Genomic DNA, 19,424 nt, shown 5'->3' with positions numbered 1-19,424 from the left:
TCTTGGTAACATTTGGAAGCTGCAAAATACCAATCGAAATAGACACTGCACTCATCTTTGCCAATTCTAGCACTTATTGTCCAATTCGGATTTAAGAAAGGAAGTTTGGGAACCTCAAAGGTCCCCCACTGTGGCCAACTCTGAGTTACTTTTGGTCAGATATATCCATTTAATTAAATAGGCCCACGAAGAGTGGCTTTGGCCCCGGCTGGTGGGGCTCAATGGACTGAGCGCCAGCCTGCAAACCAAAGTGTCGCCTGTTCGATTTCCAGTCGGGGCCCAGGCCTGGGTTGTGGGCCAGTCCCCAGTGGGGGGCGTGGGAGAGGCAACCACACGTGGATGTTTTTCTCCCTTTCTCCTTCCCTTCCCCTCTCTCTTTTAAAATAAATAAACTTAAAAAAAGAGTGACCTCGGCTTTCAAATGTAAGAGTTGCGGGAGGAGGGGCGGCCTTAACATTTTAAATAACCGAGACCCCACTTTTCAGGGACTTCTTTAGAGCAAGGGCCAAAAGCAATGTGAACGACTCCAGCAGGTCAGACACCAGTCTCCGCCTGGAACAGCCAGATCGCAGAAGGGTCAGGCCAAAGGCCAGTTCTCGGAGGGAGTCGGCCCCCAGAGCACCCCGGCCAACCGCTGGACACTTTCGATGAGGCAGGTCAGTCTGGAACCGAGCCGAGGGCTACCGGACTTTAGTAGAAACAGCCCCTATTCCAGAAAGTATGGGCTAAAGGCTCGCCAGTCTCAACAGCCTCATTTGATCCCCGAGGTAACCGGCCAACCGGTCAAAAATCGAGGACTTACAGGCAAACAACAGACAAGCAAGGGCCTTTAACAGAAAAAGGTACAGTTCCCAATTAAAGCCCAGAGAGCTTCTGACACAAGGCGCGGATTCGGATCCAGGAGAGACCCACGCAAGGCCTCCGAGAACGAGCAGCGCCCGGGTCGCTCATCCGCTCTGCCGCTCGGGCTTTCGCTTCCTGGATCCAGGGCGAGCCCCGACATCTCAAGTGTAAAAGACAAAAAAAAAAGGATTTCGTCCCCAAAAGAAGACTGCAAGTTATCGCCTGCAGCCACAGAACACAGCGAACTCGCCAAGATGGAGCGGAAATGGTAGACAGGAAGCGGAAGTGAGGGGCGGGGCTGGCACGACGCCCGTGGCTCTGACGTAACCCGAGAGAGCTGCCCGCAGGGCTCTGGCTTTGACGCGAGGCGAGAGCTCCTCCCACAGGCCCTTCCGACTCCCTCTAGGTCTGTCGTAAAGGCGATCATTTGTCAACGAAAGGGGCTGCTGTGGTGGGTTTTCATAATAAAAAGCTGTTCTCGGCTAACATATCGGTTCCGAAATTCATACAGCGGCTACCCCCGCGGCCCCCGCCGCAGTGCCCCGCACACCCGGCCCTCCGCCCCGTCGACTCGGCGAAGGTTCTTTTCTGTGCCCAGACAGGAGGACAAGGCCGGAGGCGGGCGGCCGGCCTGTGGCCTGGGAGCGGAAGGCGGGACGGGCCCCGGCCGGTGGGCGTGGCCACGCTGTCGGGGCGGGGCCTCGCTGGAGGACGCGCTTTCTCTGGCCGTTGCTCTCCCGCTCGGCCGCTCAGACTGGCGTGGCTTCTGTCCCAGGAACCTCTGCGCCGCAGCGGCATTTCCGGAAGGGGCGGGTTGGCGTGCGGACCGGCTGTGCGGGGCGGAAGTGGGCGGCAGCCGTCCCAGCGGAGCCGTGCTGCGGGAGGGACCTGAACGACCTGGAGGGCGCCGGGGAGAGGAGCTCAGGCGGCCCCCGCGGCCCGAGCGAGCGGGCTGCTGGCGGGCCGGCGGGGGCCGCGGCGGCCCCGGCGGAGCGCGGCGGGGATGGGGCGCCGAGCCGGGCTGGGGCGGGGGCCTCGGCCATGTTCGCGGGGCTGCAGGACCTGGGCGTGGCCAACGGCGAGGACCTGAAGGAGACGCTCACCAACTGCACGGAACCGCTCAAGGCCATAGAGCAGTTTCAGGTGGGATGGGGCGCGGAGGCTGGGCCGTCGGCGCGTGAGCCCAGCAGGGGGGCGGGGTCGCTCGCGGAGTGGGCAGGTTTCCGTCGCTCTGTTCGCTGCGCCTGTCCCCCTCCTCCCGGGATGGAGGGACCAGGGGTCCTGAGCTGGTGCCCCGTGGACGGTCATCTGGGGCGCTTTCAGTTTTCGTAGTTCGAAGCAGCGCTGGTGGCAACATCCTTGCAGCTGCCTCCGTAGGCACGCAGCGCACCCGGGGTGCCTGGCCCGAGGAGAGGAGGCTGCGGCTGTGGCTTCTGCAGTTGCCCCAGATAAGCAAAGTGGACCCCACGCTGATCCTCCGCTTCTTCAGACAGAGAATGGCGTGCTGCTGCCTTCCCTGCAGTCGGCCTTGCCCTTCTTGGACCTGCACGGGACGCCTCGGCTGGAGTTCCACCAGTCGGTGTTTGACGAGCTGCGGGACAAGCTGCTGGAGCGCGTGTCAGCCATTGCTTCCGAGGGGAAGGCCGAGGAAAGGTCGGTGGGCAGGTGACGCGTGCAGCCCTCTCCTCGGTGTGGGAACCGACGCAGCAGCACCGTGGCCCTTTGGCGACGCTTTCCTACTTGAAGAAGGGGCCTCTCCTCCATGGGTCCCACCTGTGGAGTCCCTTTAGCTGTCTTCTGTCTGGGGACAGGCAGGCGGCTGCTTCCTCAGTCATTTGAGTCTTTCCAGGTACAAGAAACTGGAAGACCTTCTGGAGAAGAGCTTTTCCTTGGTGAAGATGCCGTCTCTGCAGCCGGTGGTGATGTGCGTCATGAAGCACTTGCCCAAGGTAAGCTCCAGGGGGTTTCCTGAGCTGCCTGCCCCAGCAAGGGCAGCCGGGGGCACACTCTCTGTGCTGGCTTCTCCCTGATGAGCCCCACGGAGGCCGAAGTGCGGCGTGGCCCTTCCCGGGAAAGAGCCGTGCGTGTGTACGGTGGCCGCCTGTCCCCGCCGGGGTCTGGGGGCAGCCACAGGGGCTCCTTTCGGACGGCGCCGAGTTTGGGGTGGTCTCCGCTGGGTGGGGTGCTGAGGCCTCCTGACCCGTTCCGAGGCCGACCCTGGGACACAGACGCTGCTCACAGGCGGCCTGTGTGGTCCTGTAGGTCCCTGAGAAGAAGCTGAAGCTGGTCATGGCCGACAAGGAGCTGTACCGGGCCTGTGCTGTGGAGGTGAAGCGGCAGATCTGGCAGGACAACCAGGCCCTCTTCGGCGACGAGGTCTCCCCGCTGCTGAAGCAGTACATCCTGGAGAAGGAGAGCGCGCTGTTCAGTGCGGAGCTCTCTGTCCTGCACAACTTCTTCAGCCCTTCCCCCAAAACAAGGCGCCAGGGCGAGGTGAGGCAGGAGGCAGGGCTGTGCAGGGGGCCGTGCGACCGGCCAGCCCCCTGCCCAACCCCTGAGCGTTGGGCTGGTTTTGTTCCTGGAAGGCTAGGCTTGTCCCTGTGACCGGCGAGAGGGCCTTGGCGACGCTGCGCCCAGGTGTGGCCCTTCCACGTTTCGCGCACTGGCACTCTCTCGTTGGCTGGTCTTTTCAGTTAAGCTCGACGTGTCGTTCAGCTCTGGGACGACTTCTGTGTTTAGAGTTGAGCCGTCCGCTGCTTCGACAGACGTGTTCTGAGCGCTGACTTTCTGCCGCAGGCGCCGGGCCCCTCAGCAACCCTGGAGTCCGGGGCACTTGTTGGGGGCACAGACAGTACTCAGTAAACGTCACATGCTGGTCACCAAGAGCGTGAGGGGTGGACAAGGGCTGTGCAGATGGGAGGTCGCAGAAGGGCCAGGCGGGGTGCGAGCAGAGGCTTGGGGGAGGGGGAGGCTGGGGCGGCCAGAGCACGGGGCCAGCCGGCGAGCGGGGCTGAGGTCCGAGGCCAGAAGCCACTGTGGAGACTTGGGCCTTCCCGGTGCGGCGGCAGTCGCTGAAGTTGCGAAACCTGGTTCTCGGGTGACTGCTCGCCGGGGAGGGAGGTGATGGTGACAAGCGGCCACGCCGGCAGAGTGGTGCTGGGTGTTTGGTTGCATCTTTCACGTTCAGCTTTTACCTGGAGTTGGTGTGTTCGGTGGGAGATGGCTGTCGCCTGATGCTTTTCCCAAACGTCCGGCCCCGGTCGCACACCCGGGCGGAGGAGGTGTCCCTGCGCCGTGCCCTCTGCCTTCTGCTCACCTTGGGGAGCCAGGCCTTGGGCCGTGGGCTGCCGTGGTCACCTGTCCCTCCTTCACACTTCCCTCCGAGCCAGGGCCCCTGCCGTGCGTCTTGTACCACCGCCAGGGGAGCGGTGGGCTGCAGGGTCGCGCATCACCCGTGGTCCCCAGGCTGTGGCTCGGCCGCCGCAGCCCTGCCTGTGAGCCTGGCCGCCCTGAGTTGGCGGCCCCAGGTTGTGCGCCCTGCACGCGTGCGAGGCTGCGGGGGCTCATGGTCGCGGCTGTACGCATCAGTTGTCATTGGCATCAGGGGGCCCCGTATGTCCGAGACCCATCTCTGGCTCTGCTGTGCTCACCAGGGTCCTTGAGACACTTTGGCAGGGCTTCCAAAGTGTCCTGTCAGGTCAGTCACTGTTCCTGCGGCCCCTGTGGCGCGTCCCCCGCCGTGTCCAGCCTGGTGCTGGTGACGTCCTGTGGTGTCCCTCTCGCCAGGCTGCCCCGCGTGGCCTTCAGCAGGTGCACCAAGACCCAGCTCCTGCCCCCAGCCTGGGGACGGCGGCCGAGCCCCCCCATGGGCGGGGGCAGCACAGCCTGAGCCCCAGGTGGGACAGGCGTTTGGAGGGGGCCCTTGCAGGTGCAGGAGGTGGGGCGGGGGGCCATGGGCCTGACGGGGGGCCCTGGGGCCTCTGGCGGAGGCTGGGATGACGGGCCGATGGCCTTTCCACGGAGCGGTGGGCCTGACGCGGGCTTCGCCTCAATAGGAGCCGGAGGCCGTGCCACCCGGCACGGCGCCAGCAGCCCCTAGCAGGCGGGCCGTGTGGCCGGGGAGCGGGCCGTGCGCCTGCCCGTGGTCTTTCGTGTGGCCGGGGCCGCGTGTGACGCTGGCTACGGGGTCTCACCCCCCAGGTGGTGCAGAAGTTGACGCAGATGGTGGGGAAGAACGTGAAGCTGTACGACATGGTGCTGCAGTTCCTGCGGACCCTCTTCCTGCGGACGCGGAACGTGCACTACTGCACGCTGCGCGCGGAGCTGCTCATGTCCCTGCACGACCTGGACGTGGGCGACATCTGCTCCGTGGACCCCTGCCATAAGGTGGCGCCCCAGCCGGCCCCGCCCCCCGCCCCCCGCCCTCTGGTCTCTTCCTGGCTTCCCTCTCCCTCCCCTGGGGGATTAGGGGGGGTCCTGGTGCCTGGGCTCCAGGTGCCCACCCCACCTGACCACCAAATACACATCCACCTGCACCGCTGCTGCCCAGTCGGCCGGGGGCCACCCGTGACCACGTCGCCTCGTGAGGGGCAGCACGGTAGCCTCTCCTGGGTCCCCCTCCCTCCTCCTCGGCCCCTGCCGGCCGCGGAGCCCTCAGGCGCTTCCTGGTGAGCTGAGTGGCGCCCAGGCCGGCTGCCTGCGCTGCCCTTGTCCCTGAGCGGGTGCAGTGCAGCCGGGACGGCCTTGCCACCTGGTGTCTGCTCTGACACCCCACCGTGGGGGCTGCCTGTGGGGCCCCCCTTTTTTTTCAATAATTGTTTTTTCCAAGGACTAATACCAAAGAGACATTTTCTTTGTTGGTGAAACATAGAAATCCAGGCCTCTTAAACCCACACAGACTCCCCAGCTATTTGGCAAGATCAGTTCCAAGCCTCCGTCGGGGGGGTGACAAGGATGATGGGCCTCCTGCTCAGAGGCATTTGTTGTGGGTTCACATTCCTGTCCTGCTGCTTCCAAATTCTCCTGCGCCTGGACTTTATCATTTATTGATTTGGGGGAGAGACAGAGAAACATGGATTTGTTGTTTCGCTTACATCCAATTAAAACCAATGGATCATTGGTTGATTCTTGTCCGTGCCCTGATGGGGGACTGAACCCGCAGCCTTGGTGCGTCGGGACGATACTCACCAACTGACCACCTGGCCAGGGCCAACAGAGGACTCCTTTTAGAACAAAGCTCAAACACTGTCTCTTCCCCACACCGCCTGACCCGGCCGGGCCCTCCCTGAGACCTGGGCGGCGGGCGGGGCGGCCTCGGTCCCGTCCTGACTCTGCTTCCCCGCAGTTTACCTGGTGCCTGGACGCCTGCATCCGCGAGCGCTTCGTGGACAGCAAGAGGGCCCGGGAGCTGCAGGGGTTTCTTGATGGAGTGAAGAAGGGTCAGGAGCAAGTTCTGGGGTGAGGGCTGGCCTTCTGTGGACACCCCAGCCCCCCAAAGTCCTGTTTTCCGGCGTTCGGATGAGCACGGCACGTCCGCCGCAGTGTCGGTCCCAGTCTGTCTGCGAGCTGCGCGGCTCTCAGCGCCGGGCCGGGTCCTGTCCGGGGTCTGCGGAGCCTGCCTCTCCCTGTCATTGCCTCTGTGGGACCCTTGGCTGAAATGACAGGGTCTGGGTCAGGTTCTCCAAACCAAACGGGGCCTTAATTGTCTTGAGAACTTTGACTGCTCAGTGGTTTAAGTTGAGTGCAAGTTTCCAAACGCTGAGCCTTTTCTGGGGAAGGCGTCCAGGGTAGCCCGGCGCGGAGGGGCCGTCTGGCTGGGGCAGAGGCTGAGGTGGCCCAGCCCGCGGCCGCTCCCCACAGTCAGCAACTCAGGTTGACGCCAGGGGCTTGTCTCTGCAGGGATCTGTCCATGATCCTGTGCGACCCCTTCGCCATCAACACCCTGTCGCTGAGCACCGTCAGGCACCTGCAGGAGCTGGTCGGCCAGGAGACGCTGCCCAGGGTGAGCGCCTGGCTGGCACCAGGCAGCCTTCCGTGGGCATGTGGGGGTGGGCCACACCGCCTCCAGGCGCACACGCGCCCCACGCGCATTGCGTGTCCCGTGTCTGGGTGCCGCGCGCTGCAGGGGGTTGGGAGGGCGGGGCTCGGGTGCTGAGGCTTGTGCCCCGCCCCCACAGGACAGCCCGGACCTCCTGCTGCTGCTCAGGCTGCTGGCGCTGGGCCAGGGGGCCTGGGACATGATTGACAGCCAGGTCTTCAAGGAGCCCAAGATGGTAAGGGGACCCGGCGGGGCCTCTGCACCGCCCGCCCGCTCGGGGCTGCGGGGTGGGGCTGGGGCGGTGGGGGCGGCGGCCCCGGGGCGGGCAGGGCGGGGGCGGCGCTGGCTGCGCCCCACGGCTGGGCTCTTGGCTTCCCGCCCCAGGAGGTGGAGCTCATCACGCGGTTCCTGCCCACGCTCATGTCCTTCGTGGTGGACGACCACGCCTTCAACGTGGACCAGAAGCTCCCCGCCGAGGAGAGGGCCCCGGCCGCCTACCCGAACACGCTTCCCGAGAGCTTCACCAAGTACCGCGGGCGGGGCGGGCGGGTGGTGGCGCCCCGGGCGGCCGAGGGGGCAGCGCGCTCAGGGCCGGTCTCCATGCAGGTTCCTGCAGGAGCAGCGCATGGCCTGCGAGGTGGGGCTCTACTACGTGCTGCACATCACCAAGCAGAGGAACAAGAACGCGCTGCTGCGCCTGCTGCCCGGGCTCGGTGAGTCCGCGGGCCCCGCCCCCGGGCTGGCCTGGCAGTGCCTGGCTGCTGCAGGCCGTCCTGGCTCCTGGCTCCGAAGCGAGAGGGGCCCGCTGGGGGCTTTGGGAGGCCCTCTGCTCTGGTCCCCTTTGTTGGAGTGTCCGGGGCGCGGAACAGCCCCCTCGATTTAACCCACTGTGGCCAGGGCTGTGCCGCCTCCCACGTCCTCGGGCGTCAGGAGGGTGCCGCGGGAGGTGCTGAGGACACCAGTGCCCCGGAGGGGGGGGGCCGCGGGAGGCTGCGAGCCAGGAAGGGGCAGGGAGGTCTGAGGGGTGGCCGCGGGGGACCCCTGAGGGAGCGACCGTTTGTCCGGGCGAAGAGCGGGCGGCCTCCCGCGCGCTCGCAGCCCCAGCAGCGCCGGCTCGCTCGGGCCTCGGCTGGGCCTGAGGGGCCTGCGGTCTCTTGCTAAGTGGGTTTCTGGATCGTTGGCGTGTCCGATGAGGAAGCGCGGGTTTCCCGACTTCCCCGTGGGGAGAGGCTGCCTCTCTGTGGGTACTGATTTGCACCCAGCCGCCATCCAACCCCACAACACGAACCGCTCGTCCCTCCTGGAGGTCAGTCTGTCAGGGGTGAGCGTCCAGGGCTCAAGTCGCGGTGTGGGACGGGCAGGCTCCTGGAGGCTCCAGCCATGCGCTGGCCACGCCGGCCCCTGCCCAGCTCTCGTGCCTGTCTCTGCTGCTCCGGCCCTCGCAGCAGGACCCGTGACAGCGCCGGGCCGTGCACGGCCATTCCCCGTCTGGGCCCCCCAGCCCCTGGGTCACCGGACACGTCTCTGGGCCCATGTACTGTCTGTTCGGACCCACCCGGGTGCCAGGGCCGTGACCGCCTCGCTGTGCCCCGCCCTTCTTGCTCCTCTCTGCGCACGCGCTGCCGCCTGTCTCCTGCGTGTCCACTGGGGCCGGGCGCTCGCGCGCTGCCGCCCTCGGGCCGGTGCAGAACTCGGTCACAACCCGGAGGGACCGCCCCTTATTTCTGTTACTAGGGTTCTAGCAGGGAAAGACGTTGGTTTTCCAAATGCTCTCCTGGCTGTTTTCAAACCTCTTACCGTGGGAATCGAAGCGCCGTGCCCACTGCCCGCCTCTGTGGGGCCACACAGCCCTCGGGGCGGCGGGGCGGGTGCGTCGATGAAGGAAGGGTGGTCTTCGGGACGCGGAGCCGGGCTCCTCGGACGTGCGGGGCCCCGTTTCCGATGGCCGCCCGTCTTTGTCCCGATGGTTTGTTCAGGCTGGGACGCTGGTGAGGGAGGCGCCCCGTACCTGCTGGCCACAGGGGTTCCTGCCCGTCTTGCTGTCTCTTGCGGGTCTTGATGTCTGTGGTTTCAGAGAAAGAGGGGACGTCTCCTCCGTTCTGTCCCCTCCGTGAGGACGGACCCCTGGCCGGCACTCTCTGCTGACTGTTTCTCTGTCCTCTGGAGGCCACTCGGCCCAGCGGTGCCTGGGCTCCCTCGCCCTCCCGGCCGCCCCGGAGCCCCGCCTCCCAGCTCAGGCCCAGGCCCCACCCTGCGCCCACCCGGCCGGCCACTTCTGGCTCTCCGGGCAGGGGCGCAGCCCGCTCTCACAGTGCTGCCCTGTCCCCCGGGGTTCGCTGCGGGGGTGGGCGGGTGCAGAGGCTGGCTGACGCCCGCTGTGCCTGCAGCGGAGACCTTCGGGGACCTGGCCTTCGGGGACATCTTCCTGCACCTGCTCACGGGGAACCTGGCGCTCCTGGCTGACGAGTTTGCCCTGGAGGACTTCTGCAGCAGCCTCTTCGAGGGCTTCCTGCTCACGGCCTCGCCCAGGTTCCAGGCTGCGGTGGGCGGGGCAGGGCCGGGCAGGTTCGGTCCCCGGTCCTGGTCCCCAGGCCCTGTAGCCACTCTGGCCTCTTCCAGGAAGGAGAACGTGCAACGGCACGTGCTGCGGCTGCTCCTCCACCTGCACCAGCGTGTGGCCCCCGCCCGCCTGCAGGCCCTGCAGAAGGCGCTGGAGCCCACTGGCCAGGTGGGTGCCCGCCCGCCCGCCCACCCAGGGCTCACACTGCCTGTGTCCCCACCACGGGGCCTGACCACAACCCTGGGCTTCCCACAGAGCGGAGAGGCGGTGAAGGAGCTCTACTCCCAGCTCGGCGAGAAGCTGGAGCGGCTGGACCACCGGAAGCCCAGCCCGGCGCAGGCTGCCGAGACCCCGGCCCTCGAGCTGCCCCTCCCCTCCGTGCCCGCCCCAGCCGGGCTCTGACGCTTTCCCTGGGGCCACGCGGGGCACTGGGCCCTGCTGGGCCTGGAGGGGCTCCCTGGCCTCAGGTCACTGGGGCCCGCACCTCCTGGCGGCGGTGGCGGCGATGTGCTCCTGGGCACAGGAGGCGGGACGGGCGGGGACGCGGCCGTCAGGGACACGCTCGGTGCCTCAGCCCCACCCTGACCTGCGTCCCGAAAGCTGTGTGCCTGGAGGGGACCCGCATCACCACCCCAGGCCGGCGCCCAGCCTGGTCCCCGAAGCACGGCCCCTGCCCAGGGGCCCCTGAGCCTGGCGTCCCGTTGCCTGAGGCTGTGCAGTCTTAGCGGGGGCGCCACTGCCGGAGGGGCCGGGGGCGGCGACAGGAAGGCCACCCGCTGTCCACGGATGGTTACGTTGCTGGGTCAGCCTGGCCCCACTGAGGACCCCTGGGGGTGGGACAGTGGGCGGCCGCGGCCCTAGAACGCCCAGCAGGGAGCTGTCCTGCCCTGGCCCGCAGCACCCGTGTGTCGGGCGGGGCGGAGGGCAGCCCAGGCTCCGCCTGCGTCTTGGTTTTCCCTGGGAGCGGGTGCTGTTGCAGGGCGAGGTCCTGTGTAAATAAAGGCCTTGTGGTGAATCAGGGAGGAGCTCCTCTGTGCCCCCGGTGGTGCCGGGGGGGGGGGGTGCGGGGGGCTGGGTGCCTTCTCCGGGGTGGCACAGTCAGGGTGGGAGGGCCTGTGTGTGGCTGTCCTGTCTGGGCTGCTCAAGGCCACCGGGTTGGACACAGTCCACTCCACACAGGCCTCACTGCCCCCACCAGCGGTGACATGCTGAGGGCCCTGCTCCTGGAGGCCAGGGACTTCGAGGGGGGCAGCCCTGCAGGTGTAGGGGGGGCTGAGGAAAGCAAGGGGGGGCGTTCAGGAAGAACTTCCGTTTTTTAGGAAGAAGTGCGTTTTGTGCTGATGGAAATGACGGGTGGGGAGCAGTGGCCAGCTGTCACTGGGGGGTGGGGCCACAGGCCGGGGAGGCAGGTCTGTGGGTACAGACGCTCAGAGTCCCCTGCTGGCTGTTTCCATCTCCCGGGGAGGCCGGGGCCCCGGAGGACCCCAGCCATGGGGGCAGCCGGGGAGCAGATGGGACCTGCCCGTGCCCCTGAGGCTCCAGGTCAAGAAGGACCGAGACGGACGCGCAGATGGGTCGGCAGAGCCGAGTCCCTCCCGCCCAGAGGAGGGGACGGGAGGCCCCGGTGGGTGAGGGGTTGTCAGGCCGAGGGTGTGGATGGGGTTTGTGGGACCAGCCTCCAGCAGGAGCAGCTGGCTGGCCACCCAGACAGGCTTGCCGGACGCCCTGCCCTCGCCTGGACGGAAGAAGCCTGCTGCGGGGGCCTTGGGGCTGAGCCTGGACCGTGTCCTGCCCAGGTCCTGGGCCACACGGCGGGCCAGGTGCCCAGGGGCTCCCCTGCCTGGGGTGGGGAGCGGGCCCCGGGGGAGCAGGGCTGTGGGACATGGCGATGCTGCCGGAGGGCCCTGGACGGACAGCCGGACAGGAACGCCCTGCGTTCCCGAGGATGGGAAGCCCCAACCCATGGCAGCCCCCCCCCCCCATACAAGTGCAGGGTTCGATACAAGCGCGGGACTCGGAGGGAAGGGACCTGGGTGGCTGGGGAGGGGTGCAGCAGGGAGGCTGCCAAGGGACGGGGGCCTCTGCGGAGGGGACCCCAGGCAGGGCAGGCTGCCGGGCCTGCATGGCGCAGGTGCCCGGGCCATCGGGGGAGGCAGGGAGGACCCTCCAGGCCGGCCGTCTGCGCAGGTGGGGTGGGGGTGGGACAGGGCCCAAGTTCTTCCTAAATGTGCTCCCCCAGGACCCTGCGCTCCTGGGGCTGGCGCCTCGGTGATAGAACTCGGTACCCGCTGTGCTGCCCTGTCCCGGCGGCTCCAGGCTGGGGCACGGGAGAGGGAGGCGCTGCAGGGGGCCCGGACTGGGGTCCGGGGAGGGGCGGGAGGGGCCAGGAGAGAGGACAGGGTGGGGTGCGGGGACTCCCTTCCCCAAGGGGCCCTGTAGAGGTTGGGTCCAGAGACGTCCCTGGGAGTTGCGGGCATGTGGAGGGCAGGCCTGGGTGCAAAGGGCCCTTGGGTCCTGGGGCAGGGGCTGCGCTGGGCCTCGCCAGATCCCCTGGGCCTGCAGGGCAGGAAAGGGGGGTGACCGCCGGTCAGGGCCCCGGGGAGCCAGCCGGCCTCCCTGTCTGGCGCCTGCGTCCAGCCCAAGGCCCGCCCTCACCACACACCCCTGACTCACTTCCTTTGCTTAGAAGCGGAAACCTCCCCCAGCTCCCTCCGCGCTGGACCGCTCCCTGGGGACCCGCAGGTGCCACTGCCCCTCCAGGCCACGCTGGCCCAGCCAGGCCCCGCCCTGACCCCAGCCTGACCCTCGGTGGGAAGCCCGTGCTCTCCGCCTCCTGAGCCCCAGGCCTCGGTGTCTGCGCCGGCGGGGGGCTGTCCCGGGGGTGGGGGGCCAGCAGGAGCCTGGCCCGACGCAGCTGCAGGTATGGGGGTGGTTTGGGGGTCCTGGGTGTGCACCCTGCGTCTCTTCAGCTGTCCCCTCAGTGGCTCTTCCTTCCTTCTGCTTTTGCGTATCTATCTGCCTGGGGACAGGGATGGGCCCATTCGGAAAAGCAGAAGTTCCAGCCAGACCCCTCCTCCCCTCAAGCGTCCTTAATTGTGTGGGTGTCTCACAATTCCAGGGGGGTCGGGCCGCTGCTTCCTTGTGGTGTCCGCGTCGGGCAGTCGGGGCTGCGAGCGGGGGCGGGGCCCGATCTTGCCCCCCGCCCCCCCCTCCCCGGGAGCGGGCAGGCCGACCCCTCCTCCAGGAAGCTGGGCGGCCGCCCGATAAACTGCGCCCGGTCACCCCCACTCCCGAGCCACCTCCCTGGGGCCGCGCTGTTCGTGGGAGGACCCGAGGGATTTGCATGGGGCCCCGCAGGGAGCCGCTTCCTGGTCCGGGGGGTGAGCCTCCGGGAACAGCCCCGGCCGCTCTCCGGCCTCCCAGCGCGGTGCGTGCTCGGGGCCCCGGGGCCCAGCCTGCCGGGGGTAAGTCTGAAGACCCTCCCGCCTTCTTCTTGCAGGGAGGGCGACCTGCATGCCGAGCGCCGCCCCGGCGCCATGGACGGCGGCCAGCCCAGCGCGGAGCTCGCGTCCGAGGCCGCGGCCCCGGCCCTCGGTATCCCGGGCCGGAGCGTGATGGCGCCGCTGCGCGCCGTGGTCCGCCTGCGCCGCCGCGTGCGCCTCCTGCGCAAGAGGCGCCTCCTGACGCCCGGCGCCGGGTTGGACCCGGGGCGCCCGGCGTCGCGCGGGGACCCGGACCAGCCGCAGATCTTCACGTTCGACAGCCCCGCGGAGCTGTCGTTAAGGACGCCGCGCAAGAAGCGCCGGCGCAGCCGCGTGGTGCTCTACCCCGAGACCTCGCGCAAGTGCCGGCCGCGCGCCGAGAGCCGGAGCCGCGCGCAGCGCTGCCTGCTGCTGCTCGTGGCCATCGTGGGCTTCCAGGTGCTCAACGCCATCGAGAACCTGGACGATAATGCGCAGCGCTACGACCTCGACGGGCTGGAGAAGGTGCTGCAGCGCGCTGTGTTCGGCCAGCCGGCCGCCGTGGGGCGCATCGTGGCGCTGCTGCGGGACTACCTCTCCACGCACATGCACAGCCGCCCGCTGCTCCTGGCCCTTCATGGGCCCAGCGGAGTGGGCAAGAGCCACGTGGGCCGCCTGCTGGCGCGCCACTTCCGCGCGGTGCTCGAGGACGGCGAGCTCGTGCTGCAGTACCACGTGCGGCACCACTGCCCCGAGCCGCGCGCCGCGCTGGCCTGCCGCGAGGAGCTGGCGCGGCGCGTGGCCGCAGTGGTGGCGCAGGCCGAGGTGGAGGAGAAGACTCCGTTCGTGGTGCTGGACGAGGTGGAGCTGATGCCGCCGGCGCTCCTGGACGAGCTGCACGGCTTCCTGCAGCCGCAGCGCGCGCGCCCCTTCCACAACGCCGTCTACGTGCTGCTCAGCAGCGCCGGGGGCGCGGAGATCACGCGCTTCGTGCTGCAGAACGCGTCCCGCGCGCTGCCCGTGCCGCGACCGCTGCGCCCCGGCGGCCCCGCGCACGGCTCCCGCGCCGAGGAGGAGCTGAGTGCCGGCCTGAGGGCGCTCCTGGCCCGCGAGCACCCGCTGTGGCAGGCCGCGGCCGTCGTGCCCTTCTTGCTGCTGGACAAGAGGGACGTGGTCAGCTGCTTCCGGGACGAGATGGCTGCCGAGGGCTTCTTCCCGGAGCAGGCCCGCGCTGAGCTCCTGGCCGAGCAGCTCAGCTACTACCGCGTCGCTGGCCGCGAGTTTGCTGTGACGGGCTGCAAGCAGGTAGTGGCCAAGGTGAACCTCTTGTAGCGCAGGAGCCACCGGACGCAGTGGACGCTAGCGGCCCGGCCGCACATTGGGTGGCAGTAGAGGGAAGAGACCCTGTGGATGTGCCCCCGGCCCGAGGCCCCTAATAAATCTGTGTGTGGCGACCCTGCTGGTTCACAGTTCCAATGCCCGCTCCCCGGGGCCCCCAGCCTGCCCCTCGGGGAACCCGGCCGCATCCCTCAGCACTTGCGTGTGTCCCCAGGAGGCGGACAGCCTGCCCCGGTGGTACGGAGGACGGACGGGCACGCCGCCGGTCCCTGGAGGGCTGGACGTGCCTCCGGCTCTGGGGCAGGGCCCTGCAGCAGCCATCGTGCCCCCGCTGCTCACGGCTCACCCCGGGGGCGCAGAGGCCTGGCTGCTCTGCAGCCCCAGGCACCGCGGGGACTGCCTGCGTTTCCAGTGGCCTCAGGCCCAGGAGGCCACGGCGTGGGGGTGTGTCCACTCGGTGAGCCATCCGGTGGAACCTCCTGAATGCTCCAGAGGGGGGCTCTCAGGGCACAGAGGCGGGAGGTGGCCCATGTGGGGAGTCCTGACGCCTCGGGTCCCCCTGCCTTGGCCACCGGCCTGCTCCAGGGAGGCATCCAAGTGCACATCTTAGCCTCCGACAGAGGAGGAGAACCCCGGCCCCACTGTGTCCCAGGCCTGAGAGGGGCTCGCCCCTGCCTGCCTGGACCCTCCCCAGCCCCTGCCCGCCTCGCCTGGCCCTGCTCTGCAGCCGCCTTTTGTGTGTACGACTCCCCGAGAGCCAGCGAGCAGCCGCCACCCTCTGCCTCAGCCCAGCCCAGGGCGGCTCAGTGCTGCCGCCTGGTGGCCGCGGGGCAGGTCCTGCGTCTCCGCACCGCCCTTACCTTGTGCCCTGCCCGCGGGAGAGGGGCGCCTGGCCTTGTGCTGGGGCGCGCGCCGGGAGGCGGATACACGCCCAGAGGACAGTACGCCAACAACCAGACAACAAGTCCCGAAGGGGGGCGCGGACGGGAGCAGCCCTCGCAGCGGGGGCACCACCACGGTGAAGCGGAATGTGCCGGAAGCTCTGCTCTCCAGGAGGTCCCGAGTGTACCCAGCAGGAGACTGAGTGTGTCCCCCACCTCGGAACTCGGCCGGACCCCTGCCCTCGGGACCACCGGGCTGTTCCCTGGAGCAGCTCACAGGCCGGCTCCCTGCGTGGTTGCAGCCCCGCCATCTGCGGACCTGGGCCGGGGTCTGGCTGAGGGGGCGGGGTGGGTCCCTGCATCTGGGATCTCGGCGGCTGCCGGGGAGCGGGCACGTTGGCCCTGGGCTCAGGGCAGGACGGAAGGGCACTGGCGTCTGGCCCCCAGCCCTCAGGTCGCCCCCTGCTGCCGAGGCTCCCTGGGGGCCGGCGCGGTGGCCAGGCCCGGGCCCGGGGCTGTGTCGACGGCCCCGCCTCATCCACCCTGACCGCACTTGCTGGGCGGCGGCTGGGGGCGGGAGCCTCGACCAGACGCCGGCACGGGAGGGCCGCGTGCAGCCCTGCCGTGCAGGCGCATTTTCAAGGCGGGCGAGGGGCCAGACCCAGGGGCTTGAGCTTCCTTGTGACCTCGCGTTGCCTTCCAGTTGTCCTCGTTTTCCCACCTGTCTCCTTTCTTCCTCCTTGCTCTTCGGGGCAGAGGCTCCCACGTGGCCTTCCGTCCTTCTCCGTAGCGGGTTGGCCGTTCTGCCCACGACCCCTGCCCGGCCTCCCATGGGCAGGTCTAGGACCTTCCGGGCGGGGCAGCGCCCTGGAGCCCGCCCCGGGGGCCAGCGCGGCGCTGCCCGTGGGTCCGCAGACATCGCCACAGCCGGTGGGACATCCGTGTCCTTGAAGAGTCACCGGCTCTTCTTGGGCTTTTGTCCCCAGAGCTTGATTTTGTCAAATCCTTTGAAAACCCTCTGCGGGTTCATGGGAACTCCATGCCCTGCCGCGGACTTGGGGGTACTGGCTCCCCGACGGCGCCTCGCTCTCGGGGGCTGAGGGTGCGCCTCAGAGGGCCTTGGCGATGCTCTGCGGACAGGCCTTGCTTGTCTTTGTCACGTATCCCTGGAAACCGTATACTTTTTGCCTGCTCTTGGGAAGGGTGGCTGCTGTCTGACACTACGTGCCGCAAGAAAGGCGTTTCAAGCAAAACACATATTTAAGTTTTTACCACCAAATGAGCCCCCAGGTGGGCACCATCCAGGTCAAGAAGTAGGACGTGGTCGGTCCCCCAGAAGCCCCGTCGGCTCAGGGAAGCCGCTCTCCCGGTGGGGGCCTGTCCCTGTCCCGCTGACTCCAGGGCCACGCCCCGCCCGCCCCCCCCCCCCGCCTCGGAGCAGCCGCGGGGTCCCCAGCGAGGCCCACAGGCTGCTGCGCCCGCCCCGCCCTTCGCCCCTCAGTCCCCCAGCCCGGCTGCTGATCAGGCTGGGGAGTCTCACGCTGGAATTTCTGCCAAGGGGAGCGCGCCCCTAGGGTTTGACAGGAGCTGTGGATTCGGCAGAATCCTCAGCGCCCCTCCTGCTGAGGTTCAAACAGAGCCACCAGGCCTCGGCCCTGCACCGGCCCCCGCGACCGTCTGCTTCGCCCCTGGCACAGCCAGCAAGCCGAGGACCCCGAGCAGGAACCCCGCGGCCCTCCCCGGACGCCCCTGGACGTGCTGGCCCCCGTCCCAGCGGGAAGCCGGTCCCTTCCGGGAGCTGACTCACGCCTCGCCGGAGCCTTCCTGAGGGCAGGAAACGGCCCCCGTCCCGGGCCAGCAGCCTCGGTCTCCCTGCGCGCCCCGCCCCCTCGACCCGAGCCCTCTGACGGCGGCACTGTCCTGCCAGTGGCTACCCTGGCGCCTCCGCCCCGGAAGACGCCTTCTGCTCACTGAGGGCCCCCCGGGGAACACAGCCCCCTGCGGCCCAGTCCCAGGTTCGAGGCGTGGGCGGAGCCAGCGCTGCAGGGGACCACAGGGGCTTCCTGGCACCCCAGGCTTCCCGAGGCCCCTGAGGAGCCCTTCAGCATCGGGAGGAGCCAGCTGCTCTCAGCGAAGGTGGCCGTGCTGTGCTCCGAGGAGATGAAAACCCTGAACCCCACACTCTACGACCTGGAGACCCTGTTTTCTGGGAAAGACACCTCAAAAAAACAAAACAAAACAAAACAAAACAAAACAAAACAAAACCAAACCAGACTGTCTTCGCTCTCAGCGGAACGGTGCCTGCCAGGCACACAGCAGCCGGGCGGCCCGCCCCCAGGCGGCGGCAGCCCCGCAATTCGGACAGAAGCACTTGTCTGACCGAAGCGCCAGGCTGGCCGCACCGGCCACGGCCGCTGAGAGGGACCTGACCAGACCCCCGGCGCCCCGGCTTTCCCGGGGGGCGGGCCGGGCCGCGGGACGCTGTCCTTTGGGGCCGACCCCCTGCGCGGAGGACGGGGACCGGGGCGACGCGTGGGCTTCAGAGGGAGAGCGCCCGCCGGGTCTCCCTGCTGCCGCGCTTGCCGCTCACACGTGGCCTCGGTCGGGACCTCGGTAGCCCCGCAGCCTGTGCGCGTTCCCAGGTGGGACCCGGCACCCGGAAATGCTCCCCCGGGCCGGAGGGGCACCCGCTGCTGACCCCGGCAACCGCCTGTCTCTTGATCGGAGAAGCTTTCAGAGAAAAAGAATTTGTTTTAAAGATTTTACTCATTTACTTTTCGGCAGAGGGGACGGGAGGGAGAGAGGGAGAGAAACATTAATGTGCAGCTGCCTCTTGCCCCCGAGTGGGCACCTGGCCCCCAACCCAGGCGTGTGCCCTGACTGGGCATCGAACCCGTGACCCTTGGGTTCCCAGACTCAGTGGTTCAGTCCCCTAAGCCACACCAGCCAGGGCAGAGAAAGGTCTTGATCAAAAGGGGAAATGCACAAATTAACAAGCTGGAACCTCATTTAAAATGAAGTAGGGAGGCCGAGGGGGGCTCTTGTGCCAGGCGCCGGCCCCACAGCCCCGCGAGCACCTGCTGGGACAGCTCACCCCGCCCGCCCTCCCGCCGCGGGCTCCCTCCTTTGTTTCTCGGGGCTCGCGCGGGGCTCCCCACGAGGCTGCAAGTCCCGAGCGGCGGTTCTTCGTTGTTTTGGAACAAACCCATTTTGCTGGAGGGCTCTCTGGCGGCCTCTCTGTCGAAGGCCGGCGGTGCTGTCTTCTCTAACAAATACGCCCCAAGATCGTGAGGTCATTCTTGTATGTTTTCTTCTAACAATTTAATCATTATACGTTTACAGTCCATCTTTAACATTTTTTTTTTTTTTAAATCCTCACTTGAGGATCCGTTTGTTGAGTCGAGAGAGAGAGAGGAAGGAAGAGAGAGAGAAAGAGACATCGGTTGGCTGCTCCTTGGAGGTGCTCTGAGCGGGGGCTGAGCCCACGGCCTTTTGGTGCCCGGGGGGACGCTGCGCCCGCCTGAGCCGCGCGGCCGAGCTCATAGTCCACCTTGGGCCGGTTTTTATAAACGATGCAAAGTAAGGTTCAGGGCTCTCTTTTCCCAGGCATAAGCCTTGGTGCCGTACCATGGGTTGAAGAGGTCTCCTGCACCTCCTTGAATTGTGTCCGCACGCTTGCAAAACATGATCTCATGGTAGGTGTGTGAGGCTGTTTCCGGATCCTAATCCATCTCAGAGAGACCAGGACAACTCTTTCTTTGCCAGTTCCAGTCTTGAGCTGTAGTTAAGTCTTGATGCGTTTGAAATCCTCTAACTTTGTGCTTTCTTTTCAAGACTGTTTGGTCTATTTTTTGTCATTTGTCTTTCCAAATGAATTTTTAAAGTGATCCTGTCAGTTTCCACACACAAAACCCCCGCTGGGGTTGGGTCAGGGATTGTGTTGAAAGCGACGTCTCAGCTGCGCTGCATCTTCCAGACTGTGAACCCCTAATTTAGGTCTTTAAAACATCTCTCCGCTTACACAGCTTCCAGTAAGTGTATCTGTAAGTATTTTATGTTTTGTGCTGCGATTGCGATGGTATTTTAAAACTTTTTAATCGGGCCTTGGCTGGTGCGGCTCCGTGGATTGAGCGCTGGCCTGTGAACCAAAAGGTCACCAGTTCAAGTCCCAGTCAGAGCACAGGCCTGGGTTGCAGGCCAGGTCCCAAGTTGGGGGTTGCAAGAGGCAACATCTCTCACGCATCAATGTTTCTCTCCCTCTTTCTCCCTTCCTCCCCACTTTCTAAAAATAAAACAAAATACAA

The 19,424-nt window shown here is 67.0% G+C and overlaps 2 protein-coding genes across 2 annotated transcripts; both read left to right on the top strand.

The window, feature by feature from the left end:
• The first annotated feature begins 1,830 nt into the window (after nucleotides 1-1,830).
• NELFB (negative elongation factor complex member B) lies at nucleotides 1,831-10,450 on the top strand. The gene is made up of 13 exons (XM_054584751.1): nucleotides 1,831-1,986; nucleotides 2,333-2,496; nucleotides 2,693-2,792; nucleotides 3,106-3,336; nucleotides 5,044-5,229; nucleotides 6,188-6,300; nucleotides 6,742-6,844; nucleotides 7,020-7,115; nucleotides 7,265-7,407; nucleotides 7,487-7,593; nucleotides 9,268-9,409; nucleotides 9,500-9,608; nucleotides 9,696-10,450. Exons 1-13 carry the CDS (start codon nucleotides 1,885-1,887, stop codon nucleotides 9,840-9,842), a joined length of 1,743 nt encoding a protein of 580 aa, XP_054440726.1. The 5' UTR covers nucleotides 1,831-1,884; the 3' UTR covers nucleotides 9,843-10,450.
• Nucleotides 10,451-12,976: 2,526 nt separating this feature from the next.
• Nucleotides 12,977-14,282, top strand: TOR4A (torsin family 4 member A). The gene has a single exon (XM_054584752.1). The coding sequence runs from the start codon at nucleotides 12,977-12,979 to the stop codon at nucleotides 14,231-14,233; it is 1,257 nt and encodes a 418-aa protein (XP_054440727.1). The 3' UTR covers nucleotides 14,234-14,282.
• Nucleotides 14,283-19,424: the final 5,142 nt, after the last annotated feature.

This window comes from Pteronotus mesoamericanus, unplaced genomic scaffold (genome assembly GCF_021234165.1).
Source record: "Pteronotus mesoamericanus isolate MK-2021 breed Mesoamerican mustached bat unplaced genomic scaffold, CSHL_Meso_final contig_78, whole genome shotgun sequence".
Taxonomy (NCBI): Eukaryota; Metazoa; Chordata; class Mammalia; order Chiroptera; family Mormoopidae; genus Pteronotus; species Pteronotus mesoamericanus.
Note: the sequence above shows the minus strand (reverse complement) of the source record. Positions and strands in the feature narration are given on the sequence as shown.

Bases quoted from the DNA above. Each gene is read 5' to 3' on its own strand.
- NELFB (XM_054584751.1), top strand. From the start codon at position 1,885: ATGTTCGCGGGGCTGCAGGACCTGGGCGTGGCCAACGGCGAGGACCTG. The intron at 7,116-7,264 runs GTAAGGGGACCC...TTCCCGCCCCAG, and splicing joins TCTTCAAGGAGCCCAAGATG to GAGGTGGAGCTCATCACGCG. The intron at 9,410-9,499 runs GTTCCAGGCTGC...GGCCTCTTCCAG, and splicing joins CTGCTCACGGCCTCGCCCAG to GAAGGAGAACGTGCAACGGC.
- TOR4A (XM_054584752.1), top strand. From the start codon at position 12,977: ATGGACGGCGGCCAGCCCAGCGCGGAGCTCGCGTCCGAGGCCGCGGCC.